Source organism: Drosophila yakuba, unplaced genomic scaffold, assembly GCF_016746365.2.
Source record: "Drosophila yakuba strain Tai18E2 unplaced genomic scaffold, Prin_Dyak_Tai18E2_2.1 Segkk8_quiver_pilon_scaf, whole genome shotgun sequence".
Classification (NCBI taxonomy): Eukaryota; Metazoa; Arthropoda; class Insecta; order Diptera; family Drosophilidae; genus Drosophila; species Drosophila yakuba.
Window position 1 is genome coordinate 725,214 of NW_025048828.1, and position 14,071 is coordinate 739,284.

General features: G+C 39.8%; 1 protein-coding gene across 6 annotated transcripts in view; it reads right to left on the reverse strand.

Annotated features, from left to right (window-relative positions):
• LOC26535568 (aminopeptidase N) overlaps nt 1-14,071 on the reverse strand; it is a 254,635-nt gene that overhangs the window by 218,217 nt on the left and 22,347 nt on the right. For all 6 annotated transcript variants that reach the window (XM_039377401.1, XM_039377403.1, XM_039377400.1 and 3 more), the window contains exons 2-5: nt 7,178-7,240; nt 5,088-5,338; nt 4,758-5,028; nt 4,618-4,697 (exon numbers count right to left, since the gene is read on the reverse strand). In XM_039377401.1, the coding sequence (XP_039233335.1) occupies nt 4,618-4,697; nt 4,758-5,028; nt 5,088-5,338; nt 7,178-7,240 (665 nt within the window). The remainder of the gene's footprint in view (nt 1-4,617; nt 4,698-4,757; nt 5,029-5,087; nt 5,339-7,177; nt 7,241-14,071) is intronic.

Sequence of the window (14,071 nt, forward strand, 5' to 3'; positions counted from 1 at the left end):
CACCGTAGGCGCCGTTTTTCGAGAACAAGTTGTTCGATTTGCAGGTTGGTCTTTTTGTGATTTGTAATTTTGCTTACTGTTTGCGCCGTTGAGCAGCGAGCTGCAGCAACGATGATTGACTCCAGTGAGTTAACAAAACTATTAATGTCAGCTTCAGCTTGAAGAGGTGGGTTAAGCTCAATGTGTGAGCTTATGTACTTTTTGTATTTTAGCCAGTTGGTTTTTTCTGAAGTCAACTTATAAGAGATGTTTCCTAGTCCTGGGTGTCGGAGCAGATTTATTAGAAGGGATGAGTGGTCAAATGATAGGGCTGAGAGGCACTCGGCGCTTATCAAATTACGGGGAATGTTTTTGGTGACTGCGAAATCAATTAGATCAGGTAGTTTTTTGGGGTCAGTAGGCCAGTATGTGGGTGTGCCAGGAGAAACATGGTCGAGCTTGTTGTTTGCTTTTATAATGGCGTTGTAGAGCTGTTTTCCTTTTGGATTCACAATTCGAGACCCCCAGTGTGTGTGCTTGGCATTATAGTCCCCAGATGCTATAAAATGTTCTCCAAGTAAGTTAAAGAATTCCATAAATCGGTCTTCAGATAAAGTGAAACGAGGTGGGTAGTAAACAGCGGGTAAAGTAAGCTGGTTACCATTATCCAAATGAATTTTTAATGATGTTGCTTCTAGATAGTTTTTGGCAGTCTCAATATGACAGTGGTGCTTGAGACGGCTTCTTATCAAAATCCCGGTCCCGCCGTGGGCCTTACCATCAGGGTGATTGGTTCCGTAGAAAATATATCCTCTTATGTTGAAGTTATGTATATTTATTTGTGAGGTGTGTTTCCGAAAGTAGCATTACGTCGATGTGCTTTTCGAGTAGGAATTGAGCTAGCTCAAAATTGTGCTGTGAAACGCCATTGGCGTTCCACGTAGAGATTCTTAGCGAGGCCATGAAGATGATTTTTTTGATTGTTGTGATACAAGCAGTTGTATCAACATGTTTTGATTGCGCATTAGATATTGCATAGTTGTCCGCATAAACGCCATAAACTCCGCCATGCTCTGCTGCAAGGTAAGTATCATTGCTTCGAATTTGTTTTGTTGTTGTTCCATTGGCTTTTTGTCTTGTACCGAATTGAAGTCCACATATTTGGCTTGTGAACATGGCGCATTGGAGGCTGGGGGCTCTAGACCTGATCTTAGAGCGCTTGCATATGACTCGTTTTTGGTAACGAATCCTGTACCAAGTGAGGATCTGAATGCGGTAGAGAAGAATACTTCTGGGTTGTTTTCGGGGGTATTTTTGTGATCGGTGCGTTTTGTGAGCGTACAGTGGCTACGCGCTGGTTAATGCGGCTTTTGAGATCTGCACTTATCGACAGGTGCGCGTTTACACATTCTCCGTGTCCGTTCTCATTCGCGGATCTCTTTTCGACCCCCGGGTATAACTCTCCGCGTGCTCTTACTGACTGTCTTAAGCTGCGCTTGCACCGTCCCTTTATAGACCGCGGAGATCCCTTTATTTCCCCCTTTGCGCACGGTCAGCTCGGGTACAAGGTCCAACCCGTATCCCTTTGGTTCAAGGTGCGTCCTCTTTGTGCTCGTCCAAAGCCCACACCGTTACCGTTCGACCTCTGTGCCATTGGCCGGCTGATTTTGACCCTTGTTGCCACCCACCCTAACGCCCACAAATGTTTTGATATTGTTTCATTTTTTTCTTAGTCTCATAAATTTCTATCGATTTACCAAAAAAAGGTTTAACTTCAGGCTTACTCCTTGTGGAGCTCCGAAAAAAAAACTTTATTGTTATTGATCAAAAAGTTCTTATAACATATATACCGAATATATAATTTCGGGCTTAACTTCATTCATGAAGCAATTTGATACCGACTACACGTTTTTGAACATTTCGAATTTATTTACAATAATTGATCCACGTCTGATAAGTGCCATAGGAAGGGTCTGATTAAAAAAATATAAACATTTTGAAAAGAATTAATAGTTTTCTTTTAATAATAAATTTTAATATTTAATTTTTAAATATATGGCGGGTCCCGCACCAGCTGTTCCTAAAATAATGTTTTCTTGTACGAGTATTACTAACTTTGGTACTTTCAGAGGAGCTATTTGAGCATCTAAGCACGCTCTTCCCGCGCTCTCTCTCATTCTTGTACTCACTCTTTTAACTTTTTATTATTCTATGGCAACAACATGACAGGACTGTTGTAATACCTGTTGTAATAGAATGGATCGTTTTTATCAAAATTTCATTCATATAATTTAAAAACTGCGGGGCTTGCGTAGAAAGCCACCTGACATCTGAATCAACAAATCCTCTGCATGGGTATATTGCGTGACCTCATTCTGTAAAATTGGGCTTACTGCTAAGTTACGTTCACAACGAAATTTACTTGCAAGATACGTCAGTGCCTACAGTAAAAACAGTACAACAGTACAACAGTACGCCCTGTGTACCTACCTTCTTTATGGTCAATGTACCTTATCAACCTTTAAGCCTTTTAATTAGGGTATCAGATAATCGGGGAACTCGACTATAGCGTTCTTTCTTGTTTTTACTGTGATGCTTTTAAAGAAGCTTTTTATACCCGTTACTCGTAGAGTAAAAGGGTATACTAGATTCGTTGAAAAGTATGTAACAGGCAGAAGGAAGCGTTTCCGACCATATAAAGACCATTCTTGATCAGGATCAATAGTCGAGTCGATCTGGCCATGTCCGTCTGTCCGTCCGTCTGTCTGTCCGTTTGTCTGTCCGTCTGTCTGTCCGTCTGTCTGTCCGTCCGTATGAACATCGAGATCTCAGGAACTCAAAAGCTAGAAAGTTGAGATAAAGCATACAGACTCCGGAGACCAGACGCAGCAAAAGTTTGTCGATTCATGTTGCCACGCCCACTCTAACGCCCACAAAACCGCCCAAAACTGCCACGCCCACACTTATGAAAAATGTTTTGATAATTTGTCATTTTTGAATTGGTCTTGTAAATTTCCATCGATTTGCCAAAAAATGTTTTACCACGCCCACTCTAACGCCCACAAACCGCCCGAAGCTGCCACGCCCACACTTTTGAAAAATGTTTAGATATTTTTTTATTTTTGTATTAGTCTTGTAAATTTCTATCGATTTGCCAAAAAACCTTTTTCCACGCCCACTCTAACGCCCACAAACCGCCAAAAACTGTCAGTGCTGAGACTAACGGGTATCAGATAGTCGGGGAACTCGACTATAGCGTTCTCTCTTGCTTATATATGTATATGTATGTCGCCACTTTATATTATATGTCGCTGCTTTATATTATATTTGTCAGACTGAAGCATTATACCATGTTAATGTTAATTTAAATATATGATGAAATGTAAAGCGATTCGCTGATCTGGCACAAACATATATGTATATACTGAATTTGGTGTCGAAATGAGACAATCTTCATTTGAAAGTTTAGCATGTCATTGCCTAGGATACATGCTGCCCGATGCGTCGACGGTATCGATTTAGTTAACGGTAATAATAATCGTGCTCAGAAGTGGGATCGCCTCCACACCATCGCCGAAGACCGTTTGTGTTCACCTTTGGAACTACATCATCGCAATCTGATTGAAGTCTTAACTGCACTGAAAATCGTTTGGACGGCAGTGCTTTCCTAATAGCACTAAGCAGATCTTTTCCGCTAATAAGCGACCAAATATCTACGCTATGCTGCGTTAGGTACTTTTTTTATATAAATTAAATTATTTAAATATAGTTTTGTTGAAAAGTATGTAACAGGCAGAAGACAGCGTTTGCGACCATATATTCTTGATCATGATCAGTAGCCGAGTCGATCTGGCCATATCCGTATGACCGGCTATCTGCCCGTATAAACGTCGAGATCTCAGGAACTATAAAAGCTAGAGAGTTGAGATTAAGCATACAGTTTCAAGAGACGTAACATAGTTTACAAATATTTTGTTATTTTTTTGTAAGGTACTGTCGATTTGCACCCACAAATTAACGCCCACAAAACCGGGCAAAACTACCACGCCCACACTTTTAAAAAATTATTTGAAATTTTTTCACATTCTGGTTAGTCTTGTTAATTTTTTTCGCTTTGCCAAAAATCTTTTTGTCACGCCCACAAACCGCCAAAAACTGTGTATTAAAATTTCTCCTTCGCCCTTCCACTAGCTGAGATATCAGATAGTCGGAAAACTCGACAATAGCGTTCTCCCTTGTTTTTTATTTAAATGAAGAATGAAAATGTCAGTATATATACTTTATATGGTCGGAAACGCTTCCTTCTACCTATTGAATACTTTGTAACGAATGTAGTATACGCTTTTGCAAGTATAATTAGCTGTGTATTTAAGCCGTACGTCGAAGTCTCGAAAGTCACTGTCGTAAAACAGTAGCTGAATTACGAGCATAAAATAATTGAGAAACTTAAATATAACGTTCCTAGGAGTCAAATTACTTTTATGTAGACTTATGTTCATCGCAAAGCACTTTTTGTAAACACTTAAATGATGATCCATCTTAGGTAGCCAGCTGAGGTTAAATGACTTGACATAGGTTAAATGATTTGAGATTGGTATAAAAAACATAATACAAAAAAAAAAAATACACATTACTTACTGATTTATTGAATTGTGCAGAGGCGTATTAAAGAGTGTTGTATATCCTTTAGGTCTTGCAATTGACACATTAAATGGGACCTGTGTGTGAAGAGAAAATGTGTTAACTAAATAAAGATAATGAAATGTGCTAAGCACTACCTTTATTCCAGGTTCATCAAAACATGGAAATAATCGACGTGCATAGTTGGGATTAAGGTTGGTTGCTAAATATATATCACTGTCTTCGTTGCCAGAATTGATATAATAGCTTCTAAAGAGGCCTTTCTCAGTTTCTGAAATATTTCCTTTAAAATAAATTTCTAAAAGACATTCAGTATCCTTTTTGATTTTGTCCTTTAGGTATAAAACAAATACAGGCTTTCGAGGCAGTCGGATGCCCCTTAAAATTATTACACTGTCGCCCAAAGTCCTAAAAAAAATTTTCAAATAAATTACAAAAAAAGTGATATAGTTAATAATTTAACTTACCCATCTCCCATATTTATCCTATTTAATTTAATTTGTCTGTAATCGATCAGTAAACTGTCATGTGCATGGAAATTCACCTTTTTTGAATCTGTAATCCACCTTAAGTGAATTTTTACTGATCCCTCAAAGTTATGGTTACTAATATGGGGTTCAATGAGGACTTCATAGTTGAGAGGCAAAACTTCTTTCGGCAGGCGTACTTCTGATATTACGTGAAGTGAAGAAAAATCAATGTCTGCATTGACAAACCCCTAGTTTGGAAAGTAAATCGCGTTGTTTAATCAAAGACCTTAGAATATTAAAATGCGTAATGTTTTATATAATTTTGCCCCATATTAATTCGTTGAAAATATGTATGTAATAGGTAAAAGAACGCATTTCAGATATACATATATAAATTAAATAAATTAGACTCGACCGTCACGGTTTATTTCCAAAATCGAACTAAAGTCTAAGTACATTTTTTAAAACAATCCCAACAACTGCTAATCCTGCGCCTCGTGCAGATTGCCAAAGATGAGGCAAGAACTTCGAGCTGGCAACGGTGACCATGCATTCGTGGTCCGGAGCTGAGCAACGTGCGCTGCTTACGCTGACTTTGCAGTTGTAGCCCAGAGCAGTGAACGCTCTTGGGTGTGGTATCTGTTCCTTTGCTTAATTGGAGGACGTGCTTGGACTTGATACCGTAATTGATAACTTGAAGAACTTCCGGTGTTTCTGGTAGAATCCGAAATAGGTACAACTGATGACTAAAAAGACGATCACGGCCACTACAGATATAAATGGTCCTTATTCAAGCACCTATTCATTTTGCCAATGTTTATACTGACAGACGGACATGGCCAGATCGACTCGGCTATTGATCCTGGCCAAAAATATATATACTTTATCTTGTCGGAAACGCTCTTTCACCTGTTACATATTTTTCAACGATCAATCAAAGGCACCAAAGTGCCCACAATAACTCATCTCTGGAATGTTGGCAAATTACAACACCCAGCATGGCCACTTGGACCCTGTCACCATGAGTAACAAGAGGATGGCCGTCATCAATGATGCAACCATAGGTAATACCGACAAAAAGAGAATAAACCAAACGGAGTCCGGCACATACACTGCCATCATTTAAATGAGCGGCACTCTTCATATCAACAATATCGGAACATCAAAAATGCAAGACCCAGTTTCACCATGGCCTTAAAGCGCCTTAGCCTATCATCAGTTCACGGGTTGAGCGTTAAAAACTTCTATAAGTTTGTTCGTAATATACCTAAAACATGAGCAGTTGTCTCAATAAATAGTCCCTTAATAATAATAACGTAATCGGTTTTTGTCTTTGTTTGGTCAGTCTTGCAAATATTCTTTTTTTTTCCAAAAAAGTTTATTACCTCTACCTCTACCTCTAACGCCTACAAATTGCCCAAGACTGTCGCGCCCACACTTATTAACAAACTTTTATTTTCTTTTCGTTATTTATTTTTTCCCCATTTTCTACTGATATTACAGAAAATTCTGAAATTTCTCGTTTGCACTTCCACTAGCTGAGTATGGGGTATCTGACAGTCGAGTTCGGCGACTATAACCTTGTCTCTTGTTATACCCGATACTCGTAATACTAGATTCGTTGAAAAGTATGAAGGAGGCAGAAGAAAGCGTTTCCGATTATATAAAGTATATATTTTCTTGATCAGGATCAGTAGGCAAAACGATCTGCCCATGTCCGTCCGTCTGTCTGTCCGTATGAACATCGAGATCCTGTTTTTATTAGTTTTTTAAATTTCTATCGAGTTGCAGGACAACTTTTTTCATGTCCACCCATACGCCCACACTTTTGAAATATGTTTTAATATTTTTTTTTACACATTTTTTAGCCTTGAAAATTGTTCTCGATTTGCCAACAATCTATTTGCCACGCCCAATCTAACGCCCACAAACCTCCAAAAACTGTCAGTGTTGAAACTTCTTCCTACCGCACTACTACTAGTTGGGGAACGGGTATCAGACGGTCGGGGAACTCGACTATAGCGTTCTATCTTATTTTTTAAATAATTTGTAGCAAATATTTTTACAGATTTACTTTGGTATCTTACCTTGAATACAGACGCTGTAACAAGTATTTCCAATAATATAAAGGTTCGTGTACCGATAGCCATCTAAAACAAATTTAAAATTACAAACTTTTTAGTTTAAGCTTTGTACCGTGTTTGGTAACTGTTCAGCAGTTTTTTAGGAATAAGATTACGATTTTGACAAGCAGGCTTTATTGCAGAGTGAACCCAAAAGTGCGTTCTGATGATTACAAGAGAGGGGGCTCCTATTCGCTTTGCAATTAAGGCTCTCTTGTCATTAGCTTTGGTAATCTATTCCTCTTTTTATTAAAGCCAATTATCGCTGTAACCAACTAAAATAAAATACATTTATTTGAAAATCGATGTCTTATTCTTAAATAAATATATTTATAATAAAAAGGCTTATTAGCTCGAGTGCTGCCTAACTCTGTGCTCATTTTTCGTCTTCATCTTGAAGTTTCTCCATCGTAGCCTTCGGTTATTTCTAACATTCTAAGAGAGTGTGATGGAAGCTCTCGGTCTCATTTGAGCTGTTTGACAAAATGATGACGTCGTCGTTTTCACTGAACTTATGGAAAATCGTTAACCTAACTATATAAGCGAACCTTGGACATAATATAATTTCGGTACTACATTTTGTGACTGGTCTTCATGTTAACCCACTTACGTTCCACCATCTTATGATAGTCTTATTCCGAACCTTCTAAAGCTTTCTAAGGATTTGATGGACTAGTTTTTGCGCAATGCCATCGTTAATCTTCAGGGCATCGCAAAAACATGTACACGTTTAAAGGCACAAGTTGTAAAGAGCAATGTGTGGACTTATTTGGCCTAAAAGACATCGATAAAGTTTGGCCCCCATTCTTGGTGCTAAGGGTTACAATATCGCGCTTTCTCTTAAGACACACATTGAATTGTTCATCGGAAGAGCTTTACGCTCGGGACTGCGGCCGTACCTCTTAATGTCCGACACGCTATAGTTAATGGCCAGCGCTATCTCTGGCAGTTACTGATCCCAAGAACATTGATCACATCTCGTAAATTGGTCTTTTAATAGCATATTAATTCGGGTCGTCTTTTGGGTTGTTTTTTCCTGCGTACTCGGAGAGTGACAAAGAATTTCCTCACAGCACTGCTGGTGAATTAAGTATCGTTAATGCAGACGAACTTACATGAGTCGAATACTTTTGAGGTGGCAATCGACACAAGAAAAGTAATAAAGGAAAAATTAAAGATGTCAACCGAACGAATGAATTCTTTTCGAAATGCATATTTTGTGAGGACAATCCCTGGGACACCATGAGACCTCCACATAAATCAAGGCAAGTTGAAGTTTATTTACCCTTGTATTAATGATATATTAAATATAGAGAAACTTTATAATCTATAATTTATAATCTAAATTACAAAATTATGATTTCTTTTCCTTAGCTGTAAAACGATTCGGCAATGTTTCGGTCACATTCCCTCCCCTTCACACGCCCGCGAGTCCAATGGATCGTCGCGGGAATCGCAATTTGATTCCCCTTTTGTCATGGTTATCCGTCCGTCAAACATTATGTCATAATTTTTGACCTACTCCACTTATCGCGTCGTGTACCCCCTTTAAAAATGTTTACCTTCTCATTTCATCGTAGTAGAAATAATATCATTTTATCATATCATTAATATGGTTATTCACGACTACAAACACTGCTCTGAGGGTTCTTTTCTTTGTGCATCAAAAACAAGGATGATACTCGCCGCTGAAGTGTTCTCGCCACTAAGGTGCGTTTCAACCAGCAGCATGGCGTCCATATGATTTGCATTTAGGAATTGCGGTTTTTCAAGTTTATGCCTTGAAATGCCGTTGACATTCCACATGGAAATACATAAGTAGGTAAGCCATTTATTGTTTGGACAAGCAACTGAATCACCATATTCTGGTTCTAAGCAAGGGTTTGCATAGTGGTTTTCAAAAACGACATAAGTTCCGTCATACCTTGTTGCATGGTGACGAACATAGTTTCAAAATTGCTTTGCGGTTGCCTTGGGATCTGCTTAGCGTTTTCTGAGTGTGGCTGTAGTAGTCTTTCCATGTCTGTTTGTAGTGCTTCTGCGTAGAAGATGCACTTAGTGGAATTTAGCGGACCGAATGAAGATCTGGCTGCCTTACCGAAAAATACGCCTGAGGTACTTTTTGGGTTACGATACGCGTTTTGCGTATTTTGTTGACGCGTAGATCGTACAGCCTTTGTAGTTTGCCGTATGGTTTCCTCCAGAGTTGCCACCTTTTTTCTTTAGGGGGTCTTCTTCTTTGTTTGCGGTGCAGCTTACGGAGTGTTGGAAGTGTACGCAGACTGCCCAAAGTATGCAGTATGTCATTGTACAGGGCCGTTGCTTTTCTGTGGTTCTTCCACGGTGATCCTTCGATGCAGTATGAGCTGTAGCTTGTAGATCGGGTGCACTTTGTTTTTCTTTAAGGCATCTATCTGGTTCGAGTGGTTGCGGTTGCGTCTCCTGTTCCAACTCTGCTTGGTTGTTCTCCGCTAAGATGGATACTGGCTCCATGATTTAGGAGTTGGGGAGAGTGGGTGAGTGGGTGAGCAAGAGCTCGATCTCTTGCTGTCGACGGTCAGTAAAGCTCTTTGATGACACACTTTCTTCGTCGATATCGCGTGTTGAGAAGTCAGAGTAACAAGTTTTTCTTTTATTTACTGAGTTTCTACGCTCGCTCTTTGAATCGCTGCTTAATTTTCGAGCTTCTTACGCGTGGCACTTATTAATTAATAACAAATATGTACTTGTCTTAATCATAACACTAGTTATGAATGTTGTCTAAAGATGTGTTTAGACATGATAAGTAGACAAACTATAAATATGTTCTATTTATGGGCTGCAATAAACATGGCACGGGACAACATAAGTGGCAACTATAGATAAGTACGATTGCAGCGGTCTATTGCCGAAGTGTCAAGAGATATGATCACGCGGGAGGTGATAAGCGCGGTCATAGGCCACAAACATAGATTTTAGATAAATCGTCTTACAAGCGCTGCATTATATAATTAGATGATGAGAACGTATGTAAGAATGAATAAAAGGCAATGCCCTCGCAGTAGCGAGTGAGTTAGATTCAAACACCCGAATTCAACTCATTAAGTGTACGCATTAGTTTATAGTGTGAACATTTTGGTCCTTCTAGAAATTCTGTTGTTTTCCCCCACCAGTGGTAAGAAACACAGAAAAAAAAACCAGCGCTTCAAAGTAAAAAGAGCAAGGTTATTCGAGTGATTCTGTTGTTTCCCCCACCAGTGGTAAGAAACACAAAATAAAAGACCACGCCTTAAAGTAAAGGACTATAAGGTGAAACATTGTGTTCTTGCTTTTCCTTGGCTGAGTCGAGGCACAGCTAGGTCAACTGGGCGACCAATCAAAAAATCCTCCAACGGATCATGCCAAAGAATACAAGCAGAAAGCACAAGTCTCAGTGATTGTTTTCCCAGGATGTTGTCAGAAAGATCTGTGAAATTGATGCAAGACCAAGGAGTGCTGCAGAACATAATACTGCAAGCCATCTAGGACAAGGCATCTATACTAGCAATAGAAGCATTGGTAGACCAATTTACTACTAACAACAATGCGCTGGTAAAATTGGGTGTTGGCGATCATCAATATATTAATAATAAAATATTTATTAAAACCATGGATGCTGTCAAGGCCTACAAGGAGTCGCAATTAAAGGTAGAAACACTTGAAGAGATAAATATACCAAGGGGATCAAAATTATCTGATTCCGCATCTTCTCGGAGCTCCAGTGCAGTTGATAATCTGGTTCAACTGGTGGACAGAAGAGCGGATAGGGTGAGGCAACAGATAAGCCTAATATATGAAACCCTGGATAGTTCAAGTGAGATTGAACTAGTCAAGCAGCTGGCAATGATGAAAAGTCATTGGTCCAACGTGACGGACACACTGAAACTGCTTGAAATCAAGTATGACAGAACTGCCTTTGATCAAGATGAGGCAGACATTCTGCAATCTGATGTTGCCACACTAGAGATGGTACTTCAGAGGAAGTTGGAACAGTTCAAAACTTCCAACTACGACGTGCCAGAACTCCCAAAAGTGGACCTTCCAACGTTCAATGGAAATGCGAAGGAATGGCCAACATTTTACGAGCTGTTCTCTGAACTAATAGACAGCAGGAAGGATCTCAGCAACACAAGGAAGCTGGGATATTTAAGAGCCTGCTTAAAAGGAGAAGCTCAAAATAGGAAGCTCTGCTGACGTAATTTTAGCTGAAATTCTGCTGCGGAAATTTTCGCCAGAAGCCTTGCAGCTGTATGAAAAGCATGTAAAAAAAGCAAGAGCTATACAGTCCTTACAAGATGTACTAGAGTTTATTGAGCAACAATACAACTCAGTAAATGCCATTACCAAAAATACCGCTCAGCTTGCTACAAGAAAAGTGCAAGTTAGATCGTGTGCCTTTTGCTCTAAGGATGGCCACGATATGATAAAGTGTCTCAAATTCAGAGCACAATCAATCGAAAAAAAAAAAAAAAATTGGTTCAAAAGAACAGCATGTGCTTTAGATGCTTTGGAAAGCATAATGCTATCGACTGCAGAAAGGAAATTACATGCAATCGATGCTCCAAAAGACACAACAGCCTTCTTCATGAAGACACAAAACGCAGTATCAACAGCAATAGCCTTAAGCAAGGCCAAGACACACTATTGGCTACAGCTGTTGTTTCAGTGAAAAACAAAGCTGGAGCTTACAACGAGTTGAGGGCGCTTATTGAGGGTGGATTCCAGAAGACGCTGATTTCAGAGGAAGCAGCACAAATATTAAGGATTCCCAGAGTAAGAAGTACTATAGAGGTCGAAGGTATCTCCCAGACTACTCAATTATCAAAAAATAGTGTCCACCTGACGATCAAACCAAAAATTCCAAGCAGCTTTAAAGCATCAACGGAAGCATTGGTTTTACCAACACTCCATAGAGCCCTTCCCAGCAAAAAGTTTGATATTGATATCAACAAAGAGTGGAAGGGCTACAGGCTAGCAGATCCACGATTCAACGAGCCAAGCAGAATTGACATGGTAATAGGTGTGGATCTATTTCCCCCGGTTATGATGGAGAAAATAAAAACCGTAAATGGAATCTTGGGACAAAAAACCAAATTCGGATGTATTGTGTCCGGAAATATAACTCGAGCAGCAAAGCAAAAAATTATAAGTGCCACTACAACAATAAATCTAAAGGACCTGGAACGCTTTTGGGAATTGGAAGATGAAGCCGATGAGACGATTACAGAAAATGCAGAATGCGAAAGAAAATTCCAAGAAACAACTGTCATCAATACCTTGTGGACTCGCGTCGGGGTAAGACGTATTTTCATCGAGCTCTGTATAAAATCAATTTACTTAAGTGAAGTGAATAAATAAAACAAAATATATTACAAACATCAGCGAAAAGACGCTATTAGCAATGTTCAATTGCAAATCTATAATATTTGTTGTGTGCGAAAACATTAAATAGACAACAAAAAAATCGACAGTTCCAAAATGAGCCAACGCGATTTGCGCGCTCAGCGGCAAAAAGAGCAAGACGAGCGCCGGCTCTCTCTCCAACGAAACAATGCATACTTCACCGTAGTGTCTGACGCCCGCGAGTGCCAAACAATCCATCGGGCCAATGACCTAGCACCTGCAGAAAGCAAACGAACGCGGTCTTGCTCACCAATGCTTATGACTGCACGATGTGAGCCCGAACGCATTGAGAGCGTCTCTCTCACGCTCTCCTCATTGCAAACGGTGTCAAGCTCTGTAGCTACCAGCACAGTAACTTCGAAATCTACTGCAACTGCACCTATAGCAACAACAACAACAACAACAACACTATGCTCAGTACCGAAAGCTGTGTACATTTCTGCTGAATCAACAACTAAAGCAAGTGCACTCTCTCCGACTCTAGAAAACAAAAGCGGACAAGAACCAAAACAAAACACAAAACTGTTTCAAACAGGGCTGGATCGCTACATTCAAATAAAGCGAAAGCTAAGCCCACAACACAAGCAGGCTGGCAATCAGCCGAAAATAAATCGCACCAACGTTGACAACTCAACTTCAAATACTGGATGACTGCGAAGTGCATCCAATCAAAGAACAGGAGCAGAAGAAGATTAAGCCGCCACCAATATTTATACGAGAGAAAACCTCAAGTGAACTGGTTAACAAACTAGCTACGATCATCGGAGAAAACAAGTTCCACGTTATACCTCTTACCAAGGGAAACATACATGAAACGAAAGTGCAGACTCCGGATGAGTCTAGCCATCGATCAGTGACCAAGTACCTGGATGAAGCTGGAAAGAGTTACTATACCTACCAGCTTAAAAGTGCCAAAGGATTGCAGATTGTCATTAAAGGAATTGAATCTTCAGTGACCCCATCCGAAATTATCGAGGCACTAAAGGAGAAAAACTTTAAGGCAAAAATGGTGATCAACATTCTTAACAGGAAGAAAGAGCCGCAGCCACTCTTCAAAGTCGAACTGAAGCCATCGAGTCAAAGAATCAGCAAAAATGAAGTACATCCTATTTATAAACTACAGTTTCTACTGCACCGGAGAATAACCGTCGAAGAGCCACACAAGCGCAAGCAGCCTGTGCAGTGCACTAACTACCAAGAATATGGCCACACCAAAGCGTACTGCACCCTAAAATCTATCTGCGTCGTTTGCAGCGATGCTCACAGTACCGCAAACTGTCCTAAGAACAAGGACGACAGCTCAATTAAATTATGCAGCAACTGTGGCGAAAACCACACAGCCAACTGGCGAGGATGCATTGTTTACAAGGAACTTAAGAGTCGCCTAAACAAACAAGTAACTTCAGTTCGTGATCGTACCACACCAACAATTCACAA